Genomic DNA, 17,486 nt, shown 5'->3' with positions numbered 1-17,486 from the left:
ATGGCGCTGTCTGGTCCTGGCTGTATCAGAGGATCCCAGAGGAGGAGGGCCTGCCTCCTGACAAGGTGAGCTCGCCTGTCTATCCCCGAGGAACAAATGTTGCTTTCTGGGTTTCTTTCCAATCAAATTCAGATGAAATTCAGACAGTATACTCTGTGTTGGCGAATTGAACATAATACTAAAACAAAAATCATTTTCCTAATGTCAACTGCTTGTATATGGAAATGAAATTATTTTTATATACAGATTTTATGTAAAAAGCTATATATACTTTTGAGATTCTACATATGGAATTTCCCTGGTCGGGAGAGCGTTGAGTGGTTGTCTCTGCCAACCGTTAGCTGATTCGAGAGGACATTTAGCATTGGCGACACCAAACGTGGTTCTGAACGCTGTGGTAGGATCCTGTCCCTCAGTAACACTTTCTCCTGCTTGGATGAAGCATTTTGTAGTCACCGTCCTGAATGGCCTGGACAGACATGTCCCCCAGGAAAAACAACTTCCTAAGGCATCCCCAGACACTCACTTTGGGGTCGTTGGACTCAACCACTGTGTTCCATCTGGGTTCCTAAAGTCATTGAGGGAAATAAAGCTCACACAGACAGTGTGTAGCATGACCTGGGCCTCACGGTGTCCTCTTTTCTGTACCTGCAGGGGACAGGAGCATCTGGTGAATGCGGTACGTATTCTGGAATCAGCCTCTTCCTGAGACAAAACACTAGATGTTAATGCAGGTGGGGCATCCTTGCAATCCTCAGTCTGGCGAGCCGCCCTGATTGGGTTGTGGGGGTGTGGTGGACAGGAGATTTCCCAGGTGAAAAAGTGTGTCCATGTGTCTACAGTCCTAGGAAGCCATTGTATTCCCTGTGTGTGGTGTGGGTGTGTGTGCGTGAGGCTTGGGCTTGGAGTGTCTTTTGTGGCTCTATGTGGTGTGCTTGTGAGTGTGTGTGTGTGTGTGTGAGAGAGAGAGAGAGAGGAACAAAGACAGAAAGACAGAGAGACATAGAGAGACAAAGACAAAGAGAGAGATGACCGAGAAAGAGAGACAGAGAGGGGGAGAAAGAGAGAGAAAGGTGTTTCTCCAGGAGATATGTCAGACAGATACTGCATGATGTCACCCTTCTCCAAAGCCATGTCATCACACTGCGCACTTTAGAGCCTTACTGCAGTGGGTGGCCCAGCAGGGACACTTCAGTCCATGCTTGGAGACCAGCTGGCTCCATACACCCCAGCCTCGTGCCCATATCAAGCAACATTCCATGAATATTCTTGAGCAACAAGAGGAATGTGCTGACGGGTACTCTGTGTCCTAGATGCCTTGGAGGAAGCCCTGGATCCCATCAAAGGAGACAGCGCCGGAGGCACACCTCTCACCATGGTGAGCTAGAAGTTCTTTGTCCGAGGAACAGATGTTGCTTTCTTGGTTTCTTTCCAATCAAATTCAGATGAAATTCAGACAGTATACTCTGTGTTGGCGAATTGAACATAATACTAAAACAAAAATCATTTTCCTAATGTCAACTGCTTGTATATGGAAATGAAATTATTTTTATATACAGATTTTATGTAAAAAGCTATATGTACTTTTGAGATTCTACCTATGGAACTTCCCTGGTGGGGAGAGCGTTGAGTAGTTGTCTCTGCCAACCGTTAGCTGATTCGAGAGGACATTTAGCATTGGCGACACCAAACGTGGTTCTAAATGCTGTGGTAGGATCCTGTCCCTCAGTAACACTTTCTCCTGCTTGGATGAAGCATTTTGTAGTCACCGTCCTGAATGCACTGGACAGACATGTCCCCCAGGAAAAACAACTTCCTAAGGCATCCAGTTCACTTACTTTGGGGTCGTTGGACTCAACCACTGTGTTCCATCTGGGTTCCTAAAGTCATTGAGGGAAATAAAGCTCATGCAGACAGACAGTGTGTAGCATGACCTGAGCCTCACGGTGTCCTCTTTTCTGTACCTGCAGGGGACAGGAGCATCTGGTGAATGCGGTACGTATTCTGGAATCAGCCTCTTCCTGAGACAAAACACTAGATGTTAATGCAGGTGGGGCATCCTTGCAATCCTCAGTCTGGCGAGCCGCCCTGATTGGGTTGTGGGGGTGTGGTGGACAGGAGATTTCCCAGGTGAAAAAGTGTGTCCATGTGTCTACAGTCCTAGGAAGCCATTGTATTCCCTGTGTGTGGTGTGGGTGTGTGTGCGTGAGGCTTGGGGTTGGGGTTTCTTTTGCGGCTCTATGTGGTGTGATTGTGAGTGTGTGTGTGTGTGTGAGAGAGAGAGAGAGGAACAAAGACAGAAAGACAGACATAGAGACAATGACAAAGAGAGAGATGACCGAGAAAGAGAGACAGAGAGGGGGAGAAAGAGAGAGAATGGTGTTTCTCCAGGAGATATGTCAGACAGATACTGCATGATGTCACCCTTCTCCAAAGCCATGTCATCACACTGCGCACTTTAGAGCCTTACTGCAGTGGGTGGCCCAGCAGGGGCACTTCAGTCCATGCTTGGAAACCAGCTGGCTCCATACACCCCAGCCTCGTGCCCATATCAAGCAACATTCCATGAATATTCTTGAGCAACAAGAGGAATGTGCTGACGGGTACTCTGTGTCCTAGATGCCTTGGAGGAAGCCCTGGATCCTATCAAAGGAGACAGCGCCGGAGGCACACCTCTCGCCTTGGTGAGCTAGAAGTTCTTTGTCCGAGGAACAGATGTTGCTTTCTTGGTTTCTTTCCAATCAAATTCAGATGAAATTCAGACAGTATATTCTGTGTTGGCGAATTGAACATAATACTAAAACAAAAATCATTTTCCTAATGTCAACTGCTTGTATATGGCAATGAAATTATTTTTATATACAGATTTTATGTAAAAAGCTATATGTACTTTTGAGATTCTACCTATGGAACTTCCCTGGTGGGGAGAGCATTGAGTGGCTGTCTCTGCCAACCGTTAGCTGATTCGCGAGGACATTTAGCATTGGCGACACCAAACGTGGTTCTAAACGCTGTGGTAGGATCCTGTCCCTCAGTAACACTTTCTCCTGCTTGGATGAAGCATTTTGTAGTCACCGTCCTGAATGCACTGGACAGACATGTCCCCCAGGAAAAACAACTTCCTAAGGCATCCAGTTCACTTACTTTGGGGTCGTTGGACTCAACCACTGTGTTCCATCTGGGTTCCTAAAGTCATTGAGGGAAATAAAGCTCATGCAGACAGACAGTGTGTAGCATGACCTGAGCCTCACGGTGTCCTCTTTTCTGTACCTGCAGGTGACACCTTCAACCATCACCAGCGAGAGCAGTACGTATTCTGGAATCAGCCTCTTCCTGAGATAAAACTCTAGATGTTAATGCAGGTGGGGCATCCTTGCAATCCTCAGTCTGGCGAGCCGCCCTGATTGGATTGTGGGGGTGTGGGGCACCAGAGATTTCCCAGGTGAAAAAATGTGTCCATGTGTCTACAGTCCTAGGAAGCCATTGTATTCCCTGTGTGTGGTGTGGGTGTGTGTTCATGAGGCTTGGGGTTGGGGTTTCTTTTGTGGCTCTATGTGGTGTGATTGTGAGTGTGTGATTTTGTGTGGGAGACAGGGAGAGACAGACACAGACAGAGAGATGCAGAGAGGGAGAGGGAGAGATGGAAAGAGTGAGAGAGAGATTGCATATGTCTCCAGGAGGTGTATCCCACTGCCAATGCACAATTCCCATTGTCCACATTCTCAAAAAAAAAGAAAGAAAGAAAGAAAGAAAGAAAGAAAGAAAGAAAGAAAGAAAGAAAGAAAAAAGAGAAGAAAAGACAAGATGAGATAAAGAAATCTCATCACAGGGCACACATTTTAGCCCTATTAGCGCAGGAGGCCCAGTGGTGGCGTTCACCCGATGCCTGGGAACCAAATGCCGCCATATGCTCTAACCCCATTCATCGTGAGCAATACTCCTCGAGGCATTCTTTTTTTTTTTTTTAAGATTTTCTTTATTTGAGAGAGAGAGAGTGAGAGCACAAACAGGTGAGAGGGGCAGAGGGAGAGAGAAAAGCAGACCCTTGCTGAGCAGAAGCCCCATCCGGGACTCGATCCCAGGACCCTGCGGTCCTGACTTGGGCTGAAGGCAGATGGTTCACCGACTGAGCCACCCAGGCTCCCCACCCCGCATCATTCTTGAGCAGCACCACCAATACGCTGACAGGTACTCTGTGTCCTTCTAGATGTGACTGATGATGGCGCTGTCTGGTCCTGGCTGTATCAGAGGATCCCAGAGGAGGAGGGCCTGCCTCCTGACAAGGTGAGCTCGCCTGTCTATCCCCGAGGAACAAATGTTGCTTTCTGGGTTTCTTTCCAATCAAATTCAGATGAAATTCAGACAGTATACTCTGTGTTGGCGAATTGAACATAATACTAAAACAAAAATCATTTTCCTAATGTCAACTGCTTGTATATGGAAATGAAATTATTTTTATATACAGATTTTATGTAAAAAGCTATATATACTTTTGAGATTCTACATATGGAATTTCCCTGGTCGGGAGAGCGTTGAGTGGTTGTCTCTGCCAACCGTTAGCTGATTCGAGAGGACATTTAGCATTGGCGACACCAAACGTGGTTCTGAACGCTGTGGTAGGATCCTGTCCCTCAGTAACACTTTCTCCTGCTTGGATGAAGCATTTTGTAGTCACCGTCCTGAATGGCCTGGACAGACATGTCCCCCAGGAAAAACAACTTCCTAAGGCATCCCCAGACACTTACTTTGGGGTCGTTGGACTCAACCACTGTGTTCCATCTGGGTTCCTAAAGTCATTGAGGGAAATAAAGCTCACACAGACAGTGTGTAGCATGACCTGGGCCTCACGGTGTCCTCTTTTCTGTACCTGCAGGGGACAGGAGCATCTGGTGAATGCGGTACGTATTCTGGAATCAGCCTCTTCCTGAGACAAAACACTAGATGTTAATGCAGGTGGGGCATCCTTGCAATCCTCAGTCTGGCGAGCCGCCCTGATTGGGTTGTGGGGGTGTGGTGGACAGGAGATTTCCCAGGTGAAAAAGTGTGTCCATGTGTCTACAGTCCTAGGAAGCCATTGTATTCCCTGTGTGTGGTGTGGGTGTGTGTGCGTGAGGCTTGGGCTTGGAGTGTCTTTTGTGGCTCTATGTGGTGTGATTGTGAGTGTGTGTGTGTGTGTGTGAGAGAGAGAGAGAGAGGAACAAAGACAGAAAGACAGAGAGACATAGAGAGACAAAGACAAAGAGAGAGATGACCGAGAAAGAGAGACAGAGAGGGGGAGAAAGAGAGAGAAAGGTGTTTCTCCAGGAGATATGTCAGACAGATACTGCATGATGTCACCCTTCTCCAAAGCCATGTCATCACACTGCGCACTTTAGAGCCTTACTGCAGTGGGTGGCCCAGCAGGGACACTTCAGTCCATGCTTGGAGACCAGCTGGCTCCATACACCCCAGCCTCGTGCCCATATCAAGCAACATTCCATGAATATTCTTGACCAACAAGAGGAATGTGCTGACGGGTACTCTGTGTCCTAGATGCCTTGGAGGAAGCCCTGGATCCCATCAAAGGAGACAGCGCCGGAGGCACACCTCTCACCATGGTGAGCTAGAAGTTCTTTGTCCGAGGAACAGATGTTGCTTTCTTGGTTTCTTTCCAATCAAATTCAGATGAAATTCAGACAGTATATTCTGTGTTGGCGAATTGAACATAATACTAAAACAAAAATCATTTTCCTAATGTCAACTGCTTGTATAAGGCAATGAAATTATTTTTATATACAGATTTTATGTAAAAAGCTATATGTACTTTTGAGATTCTACCTATGGAACTTCCCTGGTGGGGAGAGCGTTGAGTGGTTGTCTCTGCCAACCGTTAGCTGATTCGAGAGGACATTTAGCATTGGCGACACCAAACGTGGTTCTAAACGCTGTGGTAGGATCCTGTCCCTCAGTAACACTTTCTCCTGCTTGGATGAAGCATTTTGTAGTCACCGTCCTGAATGGACTGGACAGACATGTCCCCCTGGAAAAACAACTTCCTAAGGCATCCAGTTCACTTACTTTGGGGTCGTTGGCCTCAACCACTGTGTTCCATCTGGGTTCCTAAAGTCATTGAGGGAAATAAAGCTCATGCAGACAGACAGTGTGTAGCATGACCTGAGCCTCACGGTGTCCTCTTTTCTGTACCTGCAGGGGACAGGAGCATCTGGTGAATGCGGTACGTATTCTGGAATCAGCCTCTTCCTGAGACAAAACACTAGATGTTAATGCAGGTGGGGCATCCTTGCAATCCTCAGTCTGGCGAGCCGCCCTGATTGGGTTGTGGGGGTGTGGTGGACAGGAGATTTCCCAGGTGAAAAAGTGTGTCCATGTGTCTACAGTCCTAGGAAGCCATTGTATTCCCTGTGTGTGGTGTGGGTGTGTGTGCGTGAGGCTTGGGCTTGGGGTGTCTTTTGTGGCTCTATGTGGTGTGATTGTGAGTGTGTGTGTGTGTGTGAGAGAGAGAGAGAGGAACAAAGACAGAAAGACAGACATAGACAGAGACAAAGACAAAGAGAGAGATGACCGAGAAAGAGAGACAGAGAGGGGGAGAAAGAGAGAGAAAGGTGTTTCTCCAGGAGATATGTCAGACAGATACTGCATGATGTCACCCTTCTCCAAAGCCATGTCATCACACTGCGCACTTTAGAGCCTTACTGCAGTGGGTGGCCCAGCAGGGACACTTCAGTCCATGCTTGGAAACCAGCTGGCTCCATACACCCCAGCCTCGTGCCCATATCAAGCAACATTCCATGAATATTCTTGAGCAACAAGAGGAATGTGCTGACGGGTACTCTGTGTCCTAGATGCCTTGGAGGAAGCCCTGGATCCTATCAAAGGAGACAGCGCCGGAGGCACACCTCTCGCCTTGGTGAGCTAGAAGTTCTTTGTCCGAGGAACAGATGTTGCTTTCTTGGTTTCTTTCCAATCAAATTCAGATGAAATTCAGACAGTATATTCTGTGTTGGCGAATTGAACATAATACTAAAACAAAAATCATTTCCCTAATGTCAACTGCTTGTATATGGAAATGAAATTATTTTTATATACAGATTTTATGTAAAAAGCTATATGTACTTTTGAGATTCTACCTATGGAACTTCCCTGGTGGGGAGAGCATTGAGTGGTTGTCTCTGCCAACCATTAGCTGATTCGTGAGGACATTTAGCATTGGCGACACCAAACGTGGTTCTAAATGCTGTGGTAGGATCCTGTCCCTCAGTAACACTTTCTCCTGCTTGGATGAAGCATTTTGTAGTCACCGTCCTGAATGGACTGGACAGACATGTCCCCCAGGAAAAACAACTTCCTAAGGCATCCAATTCACTTACTTTGGGGTCGTTGGACTCAACCACTGTGTTCCATCTGGGTTCCTAAAGTCATTGAGGGAAATAAAGCTCATGCAGACAGACAGTGTGTAGCATGACCTGACCCTCATGGTGTCCTCTTTTCTGTACCTGCAGGTGACACCTTCAACCATCACCAGCGAGAGCGGTACGTATTCTGGAATCAGCCTCTTCCTGAGATAAAACTCTAGATGTTAATGCAGGTGGGGCATCCTTGCAATCCTCAGTCTGGCGAGCCGCCCTGATTGGGTTGTGGGGGTGTGGGGCACCAGAGATTTCCCAGGTGAAAAAATGTGTCCATGTGTCTACAGTCCTAGGAAGCCATTGTATTCCCTGTGTGTGGTGTGGGTGTGTGTTCATGAGGCTTGGGGTTGGGGTTTCTTTTGTGGCTCTATGTGGTGTGATTGTGAGTGTGTGATTTTGTGTGGGAGACAGGGAGAGACAGACACAGACAGAGAGATGCAGAGAGGGAGAGGGAGAGATGGAAAGAGTGAGAGAGAGATTGCATATGTCTCCAGGAGGTGTATCCCACTGCCACTGCACAACTCCCATTGTCCACATTCTCAAAAAAAAAAAAAGAAAAGAAAAGAAAAGAGAAGAAAAGACAAGATGAGATAAAGAAATCTCATCACAGGGCACACATTTTAGCCCTATTAGCGCAGGAGGCCCAGTGGTGGCGGTCAGCCCATGCCTGGGAACCAAATGCCTCCATATGCTCTAACCCCATTCATAGTGAGCAATACTCTTCGAGGCATTCTTTTTTTTTTTAAGATGTTATTTATTTGAGAGAGAGTGAGTGAGAGCACAAACAGGTGAGAGGGGCAGAGGGAGAGAGAAAGCAGACCCTTGCTGAGCAGAAGCCCCATCCGGGACTCGATCCCAGGACCCTGCGGTCCTGACTTGAGCTGAAGGCAGTTGGTTCACCGACTGAGCCACCCAGGCTCCCCTCCCCGCATCATTCTTGAGCAGCACCACCAATACGCTGACAGGTACTCTGTGTCCTTCTAGATGTGACTGATGATGGCGCTGTCTGGTCCTGGCTGTATCAGAGGATCCCAGAGGAGGAGGGCCTGCCTCCTGACAAGGTGAGCTCGCCTGTCTATCCCCGAGGAACAAATGTTGCTTTCTGGGTTTCTTTCCAATCAAATTCAGATGAAATTCAGACAGTATACTCTGTGTTGGCGAATTGAACATAATACTAAAACAAAAATCATTTTCCTAATGTCAACTGCTTGTATATGGAAATGAAATTATTTTTATATACAGATTTTATGTAAAAAGCTATATATACTTTTGAGATTCTACATATGAAATTTCCCTGGTCGGGAGAGCGTTGAGTGGTTGTCTCTGCCAACCGTTAGCTGATTCGAGAGGACATTTAGCATTGGCGACACCAAACGTGGTTCTAAACGCTGTGGTAGGATCCTGTCCCTCAGTAACACTTTCTCCTGCTTGGATGAAGCATTTTGTAGTCACCGTCCTGAATGGCCTGGACAGACATGTCCCCCAGGAAAAACAACTTCCTAAGGCATCCCCAGACACTTACTTTGGGGTCGTTGGACTCAACCACTGTGTTCCATCTGGGTTCCTAAAGTCATTGAGGGAAATAAAGCTCACACAGACAGTGTGTAGCATGACCTGGGCCTCACGGTGTCCTCTTTTCTGTACCTGCAGGGGACAGGAGCATCTGGTGAATGCGGTACGTATTCTGGAATCAGCCTCTTCCTGAGACAAAACACTAGATGTTAATGCAGGTGGGGCATCCTTGCAATCCTCAGTCTGGCAAGCCGCCCTGATTGGGTTGTGGGGGTGTGGTGGACAGGAGATTTCCCAGGTGAAAAAGTGTGTCCATGTGTCTACAGTCCTAGGAAGCCATTGTATTCCCTGTGTGTGGTGTGGGTGTGTGTGCGTGAGGCTTGGGCTTGGGGTGTCTTTTGTGGCTCTATGTAGTGTGATTGTGAGTGTGTGTGTGTGTGTGTGAGAGAGAGAGAGGGACAAAGACAGATAGAAAGACAGAGAGACATAGACAGAGAGACAAAGACAAAGAGAGAGATGACCGAGAAAGAGAGACAGAGAGGGGGAGAAAGAGAGAGAAAGGTGTTTCTCCAGGAGATATGTCAGACAGATACTGCATGATGTCACCCTTCTCCAAAGCCATGTCATCACACTGCGCACTTTAGAGCCTTACTGCAGTGGGTGGCCCAGCAGGGGCACTTCAGTCCATGCTTGGAAACCAGCTGGCTCCATACACCCCAGCCTCGTGCCCATATCAAGCAACATTCCATGAATATTCTTGAGCAACAAGAGGAATGTGCTGATGGGTACTCTGTGTCCTAGATGCCTTGGAGGAAGCCCTGGATCCCATCAAAGGAGACAGCGCCGGAGGCACACCTCTCACCATGGTGAGATAGAAGTTCTTTTTCCGAGGAACAGATGTTGCTTTCTTGGTTTCTTTCCAATCAAATTCAGATGAAATTCAGACGTTGGCGAATTGAACATAATACTAAAACAAAAATCATTTTCCTAATGTCAACTGCTTGTATATGGAAATGAAATTATTTTTATATACAGATTTTATGTAAAACTATATGTACTTTTGAGATTCTACATATGGAACTTCCCTGGTGGGGAGAGCGTTGAGTGGTTGTCTCTGCCAACCGTTAGCTGATTCGAGAGGACATTTAGCATTGGCGACACCAAACGTGGTTGTGAACGCTGTGGTAGGATCCTGTCCCTCAGTAACACTTTCTCCTGCTTGGATGAAGCATTTTGTAGTCACCGTCCTGAATGGACTGGACAGACATGTCCCCCAGGAAAAACAACTTCCTAAGGCATCCCCAGTTCACTTCTTTGGGGTCGTTGGACTCAACCACTGTGTTCCATCTGGATTCCTAAAGTCATTGAGGGAAATAAAGCTCACACAGACAGTGTGTAGCATGACCTGGGCCTCACGGTGTCCTCTTTTCTGTACCTGCAGGGGACAGGAGCATCTGGTGAATGCGGTACGTATTCTGGAATCAGCCTCTTCCTGAGACAAAACACTAGATGTTAATGCAGGTGGGGCATCCTTGCAATCCTCAGTCTGGCGAGCCGCCCTGATTGGGTTGTGGGGGTGTGGTGGACAGGAGATTTCCCAGGTGAAAAAGTGTGTCCATGTGTCTACAGTCCTAGGAAGCCATTGTATTCCCTGTGTGTGGTGTGGGTGTGTGTGCGTGAGGCTTGGGCTTGGGGTGTCTTTTGTGGCTCTATGTGGTGTGATTGTGAGTGTGTGTGTGTGTGAGAGAGAGAGAGAGGAACAAAGACAGAAAGACAGAGAGACATAGAGAGACAAAGACAAAGAGAGAGATGACCGAGAAAGAGAGACAGAGAGGGGGAGAAAGAGAGAGAAAGGTGTTTCTCCAGGAGATATGTCAGACAGATACTGCATGATGTCACCCTTCTCCAAAGCCATGTCATCACACTGCGCACTTTAGAGCCTTACTGCAGTGGGTGGCCCAGCAGGGGCACTTCAGTCCATGCTTGGAAACCAGCTGGCTCCATACACCCCAGCCTCGTGCCCATATCAAGCAACATTCCATGAATATTCTTGGGCAACAAGAGGAATGTGCTGACGGGTACTCTGTGTCCTAGATGCCTTGGAGGAAGCCCTGGATCCTATCAAAGGAGACAGCGCCGGAGGCACACCTCTCGCCTTGGTGAGCTAGAAGTTCTTTGTCCGAGGAACAGATGTTGCTTTCTTGGTTTCTTTCCAATCAAATTCAGATGAAATTCAGACAGTATATTCTGTGTTGGCGAATTGAACATAATACTAAAACAAAAATCATTTTCCTAATGTCAACTGCTTGTATATGGAAATGAAATTATTTTTATATACAGATTTTATGTAAAAAGCTATATGTACTTTTGAGATTCTACCTATGGAACTTCCCTGGTGGGGAGAGCTTTGAGTGGTTGTCTCTGCCAACCGTTAGCTGATTCGAGAGGACATTTAGCATTGGCGACATCAAACGTGGTTCTAAACGCTGTGGTAGGATCCTGTCCCTCAGTAACACTTTCTCCTGCTTGGATGAAGCATTTTGTAGTCACCGTCCTGAATGGACTGGACAGACATGTCCCCCAGGAAAAACAACTTCCTAAGGCATCCCCAGTTCACTTACTTTGGGGTCGTTGGACTCAACCACTGTGTTCCATCTGGGTTCCTAAAGTCATTGAGGGAAATAAAGCTCATGCAGACAGACAGTGTGTAGCAGGACCTGAGCCTCACGGTGTCCTCTTTTCTGTACCTGCAGGTGACACCTTCAACCATCACCAGCGAGAGCGGTACGTATTGTGGAATCAGCCTCTTCCTGAGATAAAACTCTAGATGTTAATGCAGGTGGGGCATCCTTGCAATCCTCAGTCTGGCGAGCCGCCCTGATTGGGTTGTGGGGGTGTGGGGCACCAGAGATTTCCCAGGTGAAAAAATGTGTCCATGTGTCTACAGTCCTAGGAAGCCATTGTATTCCCTGTGTGTGGTGTGGGTGTGTGTTCATGAGGCTTGGGGTTGGGGTTTCTTTTGTGGCTCTATGTGGTGTGATTGTGAGTGTGTGATTTTGTGTGGGAGACAGGGAGAGACAGACACAGACAGAGAGATGCAGAGAGGGAGAGGGAGAGATGGAAAGAGTGAGAGAGAGATTGCATATGTCTCCAGGAGGTGTATCCCACTGCCACTGCACAATTCCCATTGTCCACATTCTCAAAAAAAAAAAAAAAAAAAGAAGAAAGAAAGAAAGAAAAGAAAAGAGAAGAAAAGAAAAGATTAGATGAGATAAAGAAATCTCATCACAGGGCACACATTTTAGCCCTATTACCGCGGGAAGCCCAGCGGGGCATACAGCCCATGCCTGGGAACCAAATGCCTCCATATGCTCTAACCCCATTCATAGTGAGCAATACACCTCGAGGCATTCTTTTCTTTTTTTTAAGATTTTATTTATTTGAGAGAGAGTGAGTGAGAGCACAAAGAGGTGAGAGGGGCAGAGGGAGAGAGAAAAGCAGACCCTTGCTGAGCAGAAGCCCCATCCGGGACTCGATCCCAGGACCCTGCGGTCCTGACTTGAGCTGAAGGCAGATGGTTCACCGACTGAGCCACCCAGGCTCCCCTCCCCGCATCATTCTTGAGCAGCACCACCAATACGCTGACATGTGCTCTGTGTCCTTCTAGATGTGACTGATGATGGCGCTGTCTGGTCCTGGCTGTATCAGAGGATCCCAAAGGAGGAGGGCCTGCCTCCTGACAAGGTGAGCTCGCCTGTCTATCCCCGAGGAACAAATGTTGCTTTCTGACTTTCTTTCCAATCAAATTCAGATGAAATTCAGACAGTATACACTGTGTTGGCGAATTGTACATAATACTAAAACAAAAATCATTTTCCTAATGTCAACTGCTTGTACATGGAAATGAAAATTTTTTTATATACAGATTTTATGTAAAAAGCTATATATACTTTTGAGATTCTACATATGGAATTTCCCTGGTTGGGAGAGCGTTGTGTGGTTGTCTCTGCCAACCGTTAGCTGATTTGAGAGGACACTTAGCATTGGCGACACCAAACGTGGTTCTAAACGCTGTGGTAGGATCCTGTCCTTCAGTAACACTTTCTCCTGCTTGGATGAAGCATTTTGTAGTCACTGTCCTGAATGGACTGGACAGACATGTCCCCCAGGAAAAACAACTTCCTAAGGCATCCCCAGTTCACTTACTTTGGGATCGTTGGACTCAACCACTGTGTTCCATCTGGGTTCCTAAAGTCATTGAGGGAAATAAAGCTCACACAGACAGTGTGTAGCATGACCTGGGCCTCACGGTGTCCTCTTTTCTGTACCTGCAGGGGACAGGAGCATCTGGTGAATGCGGTACGTATTCTGGAATCAGCCTCTTCCTGAGACAAAACTCTAGATGTTAATGCAGGTGGGGCATCCTTGCAATCCTCAGTCTGTCGAGCTGCTGTGATTGGGTTGTGGGGGTGTGGTGGACAGGAGATTTCCCAGGTGAAAAAGTGTGTCCGTGTGTCTACAGTCCTAGGAAGGCATTGTATTCCCTGTGTGTGGTGTGGGTGTGTGTGCGTGAGGCTTGGGTTTGGGGTGTCTTTTGTGGCTCTATGTGATAAGATTGTATTTTTGTGTGGGAGACAGGGAGAGTCAGACACAGAAAGAGAGATGCAGAGATGCAGAGAGGGAGAGATGGAAAGAGCGAGAGAGAGATTGCATATTGCTCCAGGAGGTGTATCCCACTGCCACTGCACAATGTCCATTGTCCACATTCTCAAAAAAAAAAGAAAGAAAGAAAGAAAGAAAAGAAATTAAAAGAAAAGAAACGAAATGAAAAGACGAGATAAAGGAATCTCGTCACAGCGCACACATTATAGCCCTATGACCGCGGGAGGCCAAGCGGTGGCCCTCAGCTCATGCCTGGGAACCAAATGCCTCCATATGCTCTTACCCCATTCATAGCGAGCAATACTCCCCGAGGCATTCTGCTGCAGAGGTGAGGTGAGAGGCACATCCTGGAGCACATTTCTCTCTTCTCCTCACCACATCCCTTATACTGGGAGCAGAGCAAGACCTTCACTTGGCTCCATGGGAGAGAGGCTCATATGCAGCTGCCCGGAGACCCTCCCTGGCTGACGGGAATTCTAGAGGCCTGTGTGAAGGCTGCTGGGCTGGCAGCACACACTGGCTCTCACGTCCCTCTGAGCTGGTCTCCTGGGACTGACTGGGCCCAGGACAGAGGCTCTGGGAAGCGGGGCCAGGGTCTTTGCTCCTGTCAGAGTCCACTGACAGCGACGGGCCTGGTCCCCACATCGTGGTCACGGCCCACCGTCAGACCTTCCATCCATCTGCTCGGGGCCTCCCCTAGTCCTTCCAGGTCTCAGGGTCTTTGGTGAACACTGCAGGTACTGGTGTTTATGTGGCCACACCAGCTGGAGAATGCCCGTCCCCCCACTGACAGACTAGGGGAATTCGGACAAATACCATTACCTCTACTGTCACACTCATCTCCTCTCTGGGCTAGGACACTTACGGGCTGTCATCAATTGGAAGTGTGTGTCAAGTGCCCAAGATGAGCCCAGGCACGGGGCAGTCTACTTGATTGCCCAGCTGATGCTCACTCTCATGGCCCAGCATCACCCCAGGCCCGTGGCAGCCACCTCCATGTTAGCTGCATTGGCTCATTGATCAACTGATTGACTAGGGAGCGTGTCAGTAAACCCATGATCATTCCTCCACTGTTCCCATTGCAGAGAACAGTCTGGTTGTTGGAGGTGACAGGAGAAGGGAAATAAGGAATTAATGATTCAGGGAGAAAGGAGGGAGGGTAGCAGGAGGGAGCAGAGGAAGGTAGGAAATCATGGGGACAGAAAGTCATGGGCACCACCGTGGCTGCCTCTTGAAAGAATGGGCTGACAGGCACTGCTTCCTGGTCCCAGTTATGAAATCTGAGGGCTGGGAAGGGCCCAGAGACCCTGGATGCCTTTCTCATCAGTGAGGTAAAGGGATCACGGCCCCATGGGTGGTGAGGTGGGGGGACTGCGGAGCTGAGGGCAGCATTGAGTTTTGGGGTCGGGGACATAATCCCTGGGGCAGTGGCCTGAATCCTCACTTCACCCTGATTGTCCCCTTTCCTTTCCCAAGACCAGGCCATGACGATGGCCACTGTCATCCGTAAGGAAGACGACTTCGCAGGATGCGAAGACTCGGACCCATAGATCCACCATCCGCATGTAATTTATTTCCTCTTTCATTTTTATACTCTTTTTTTTTTTGGTAAAGATTTATTTATTTTATTTTGGGAGAGACTGAGATGGCACGAGTGGGGGAGGGACAGAGGAAGAGAGAGGGAGACCCCAAAGCAGAATCCCCACTGAGGGCAGAGCCTGACATGGGACTTGACCCCAGGACCCAGAGACCATGACCTGAGCCGAAATCAGGAGTCACATGCTTACCCGCCTTTGCCACCCAGGCACCCGTCTCCTCTCTCTTACTGAGAAGGTCCTTTTTGTAGCTTTGGCCAAGTTCCTCTTTCCTGCTTTTTACGATCCTCCTCCTGCAGGACCTGGGCTCCTCCCGGCACTTGATGTTCTTGGATCTTCAAATCTATCATCTCTCTCTTCAGCCCTGTCATTTTTGGGGCCCAAGGCATGAGATGCACAAATGTTCTATTTCTACCAACTGTCACCAGCTCTCTTGGGAATCCTCTAAACCTAACCCCTCTCCTCTTCCAGAAAAAAATGTCTGATGCTCATGTGTACATTCATCACAATCCGAATTCTTGTTCCCCACGACTTCACCAACGATGACTTGGCTTTTCAGGGCCAACTCTAGACAACCTGATTGGAGCAAAATCATTCATTTGAGAAGCATCATTGGAAAGGAGGAAGCCCAATGGGCAGCACATTTTGGATGCTATGTTGAGGCCTCCAAAAGAAATTCTGAATCCAAAGTTGTTTCACTAAGAGACCAGAAGGGTATATCCTTTTTGTTCTCTCCTGGACAGAACAGTGGCATACCTGGACAGTCATGGCCCAGGAGTTCACTGAAGGCCCCTCTCCTTTTCCCGTGTGCTCGATCAAGACTGAAAAAGGAAATCTAAATTTCCCTTGTAATTCAGTTCTTATATAACGTGTGAATGATCTCCGACTTTGTCCAGAGTACAAAAAAGCCTCTAAAAAGGGTTCTCTTTACTTGGCCAAAAAGAAATATAGAGTTTCACAAGAAATTACAATTTTGCTGGAACACAGTTCATTATTTAAGACATAAACTGTTTCAAGTGGGCAAAACATTTTCATCCTTCCATTAAAAGTAGCAAAACTTTCAGAAACCTGTGAGCTCCCTGGGTGCAAATACACACTAGCGATGATGGCTCTCCAGTCTATACCCTTGGGAACACACGGGCTCTCCCACTAAATGAGTAGCTGGAAGTTCCTTATCTCTAGGAATTTCACTACCCAGACTAGATTGCACTACCCTACTACGTGCAGACATGGCAGCATATTGCAAAGAGCCCTTGTAATAGTGCCCAAGGTTTTCACCAACAGCTTCAGGCCTCCATTCCTGAAATCTTCCTGGAAGCCTCTTCATGATCTTCAACCTCAGGCAGAGACATCAGAGAAAAACTGCCCTTACACATCCCCTGAAGGGACCCCTTCAGGTACTGTTTAAAAACAAAGCAGTGTAACTCCTGGGAGTTCACCTTTGGCTTCACATGTCTCCACTAAAATAAATATAATAATTTAAAAAATCAGAATTTCACACAATTAGAGGGCTACTCAAACTGAGGTTTCTCAGAGATCCTCTGAAAATAGCCAGTCTTCAGAAGCAGGCAGCTGCCCCAAGATTTTCAGAACAGGCAAATTGTGATGGCTAGTGGGCAGTTTCCACACAAGATATTGGGTCAAGACTCCCATTTGATTCTTTTTCTGTTTTGTATCTGCTCAGTTAAAATAATTCTTCTCATTTTCCATAAACCCTTGTTGCCATTCACCCAGAATGACCCCTTTACTCCCGTTTTCTTATTCTAATCATTCTACTAATTATTACCCTTGATAGGTCAGAACATCCCTGACGTCACTCCTGGGTTTCTGACTGCTGGATGTGCCGTCCGTCCGTGGACCCCCCATGGTACGTCCCTCTGGGAACTTCCGATTTCATCAAATGAAATGAATCACCAAGGTTGGACATTCCAACTCCTGTGTCAGCTCCAAACCGAGGCCACTTGTGATGATTCAGGCACACGACTTGGAGGAATTGCTACGTCTGCCCCAAATGAGAACAGTGTTCCCTTTGGTGGGAAGTGCATAAATAGAAAAAGCCTGTAAGAAATCTATCTCTAGGGCGCCTGGGTAGCGCAGTCGTTAAAGCATCTGCCTTCGGCTCAGGGCATGATCCCGGCGTACCGGGATCGAGTCCCACATCGGGCTCCTCCGCTGTGAGCCTGCTTCTTCCTCTCCCACTCCCCCTGCTGTGTTCCCTCTCTCTCTGGCTGTCTCTCTGTCACATAAATAAATAAAATCTTTAAAAAAAAAAAAAAAACAAGAAATCTATCTCTAATGTTGGCAAAAGCGA

The 17,486-nt window shown here is 47.6% G+C and overlaps 1 protein-coding gene and 1 long non-coding RNA gene across 2 annotated transcripts in view; both read left to right on the top strand.

Annotated features, from left to right (window-relative positions):
• The window catches only part of LOC148107259 (uncharacterized), a 35,331-nt gene extending 23,594 nt beyond the window's left edge, over positions 1-11,737 (top strand). Inside the window, exons 12-24 of the mRNA XM_087858729.1 lie at positions 655-679; positions 1,314-1,378; positions 1,971-1,995; positions 2,620-2,684; positions 4,874-4,898; positions 5,533-5,597; positions 6,190-6,214; positions 6,843-6,907; positions 9,057-9,081; positions 9,720-9,784; positions 10,360-10,384; positions 11,013-11,077; positions 11,672-11,737. Of these exons, the coding sequence (XP_087714855.1) occupies positions 655-679; positions 1,314-1,378; positions 1,971-1,995; positions 2,620-2,684; positions 4,874-4,898; positions 5,533-5,597; positions 6,190-6,214; positions 6,843-6,907; positions 9,057-9,081; positions 9,720-9,784; positions 10,360-10,384; positions 11,013-11,077; positions 11,672-11,737 (606 nt within the window). The remainder of the gene's footprint in view (positions 1-654; positions 680-1,313; positions 1,379-1,970; positions 1,996-2,619; positions 2,685-4,873; positions 4,899-5,532; positions 5,598-6,189; positions 6,215-6,842; positions 6,908-9,056; positions 9,082-9,719; positions 9,785-10,359; positions 10,385-11,012; positions 11,078-11,671) is intronic.
• Positions 11,738-12,553: 816 nt separating this feature from the next.
• LOC123780114 (uncharacterized) lies at positions 12,554-17,247 on the top strand. The gene is made up of 4 exons (XR_015722819.1): positions 12,554-12,662; positions 13,253-13,277; positions 15,057-15,145; positions 16,971-17,247. It is a non-coding gene; the product is annotated as an uncharacterized LOC123780114 (long non-coding RNA).
• The last annotated feature ends 239 nt before the right edge of the window (positions 17,248-17,486 follow it).

Source organism: Ursus americanus, chromosome 33 (genome assembly GCF_024610735.1).
Source record: "Ursus americanus isolate L20-20 chromosome 33, mUrsAme1.1.p, whole genome shotgun sequence".
NCBI lineage: Eukaryota > Metazoa > Chordata > Mammalia > Carnivora > Ursidae > Ursus > Ursus americanus.
This window is presented reverse-complemented; position numbering and strand designations above follow the sequence as displayed.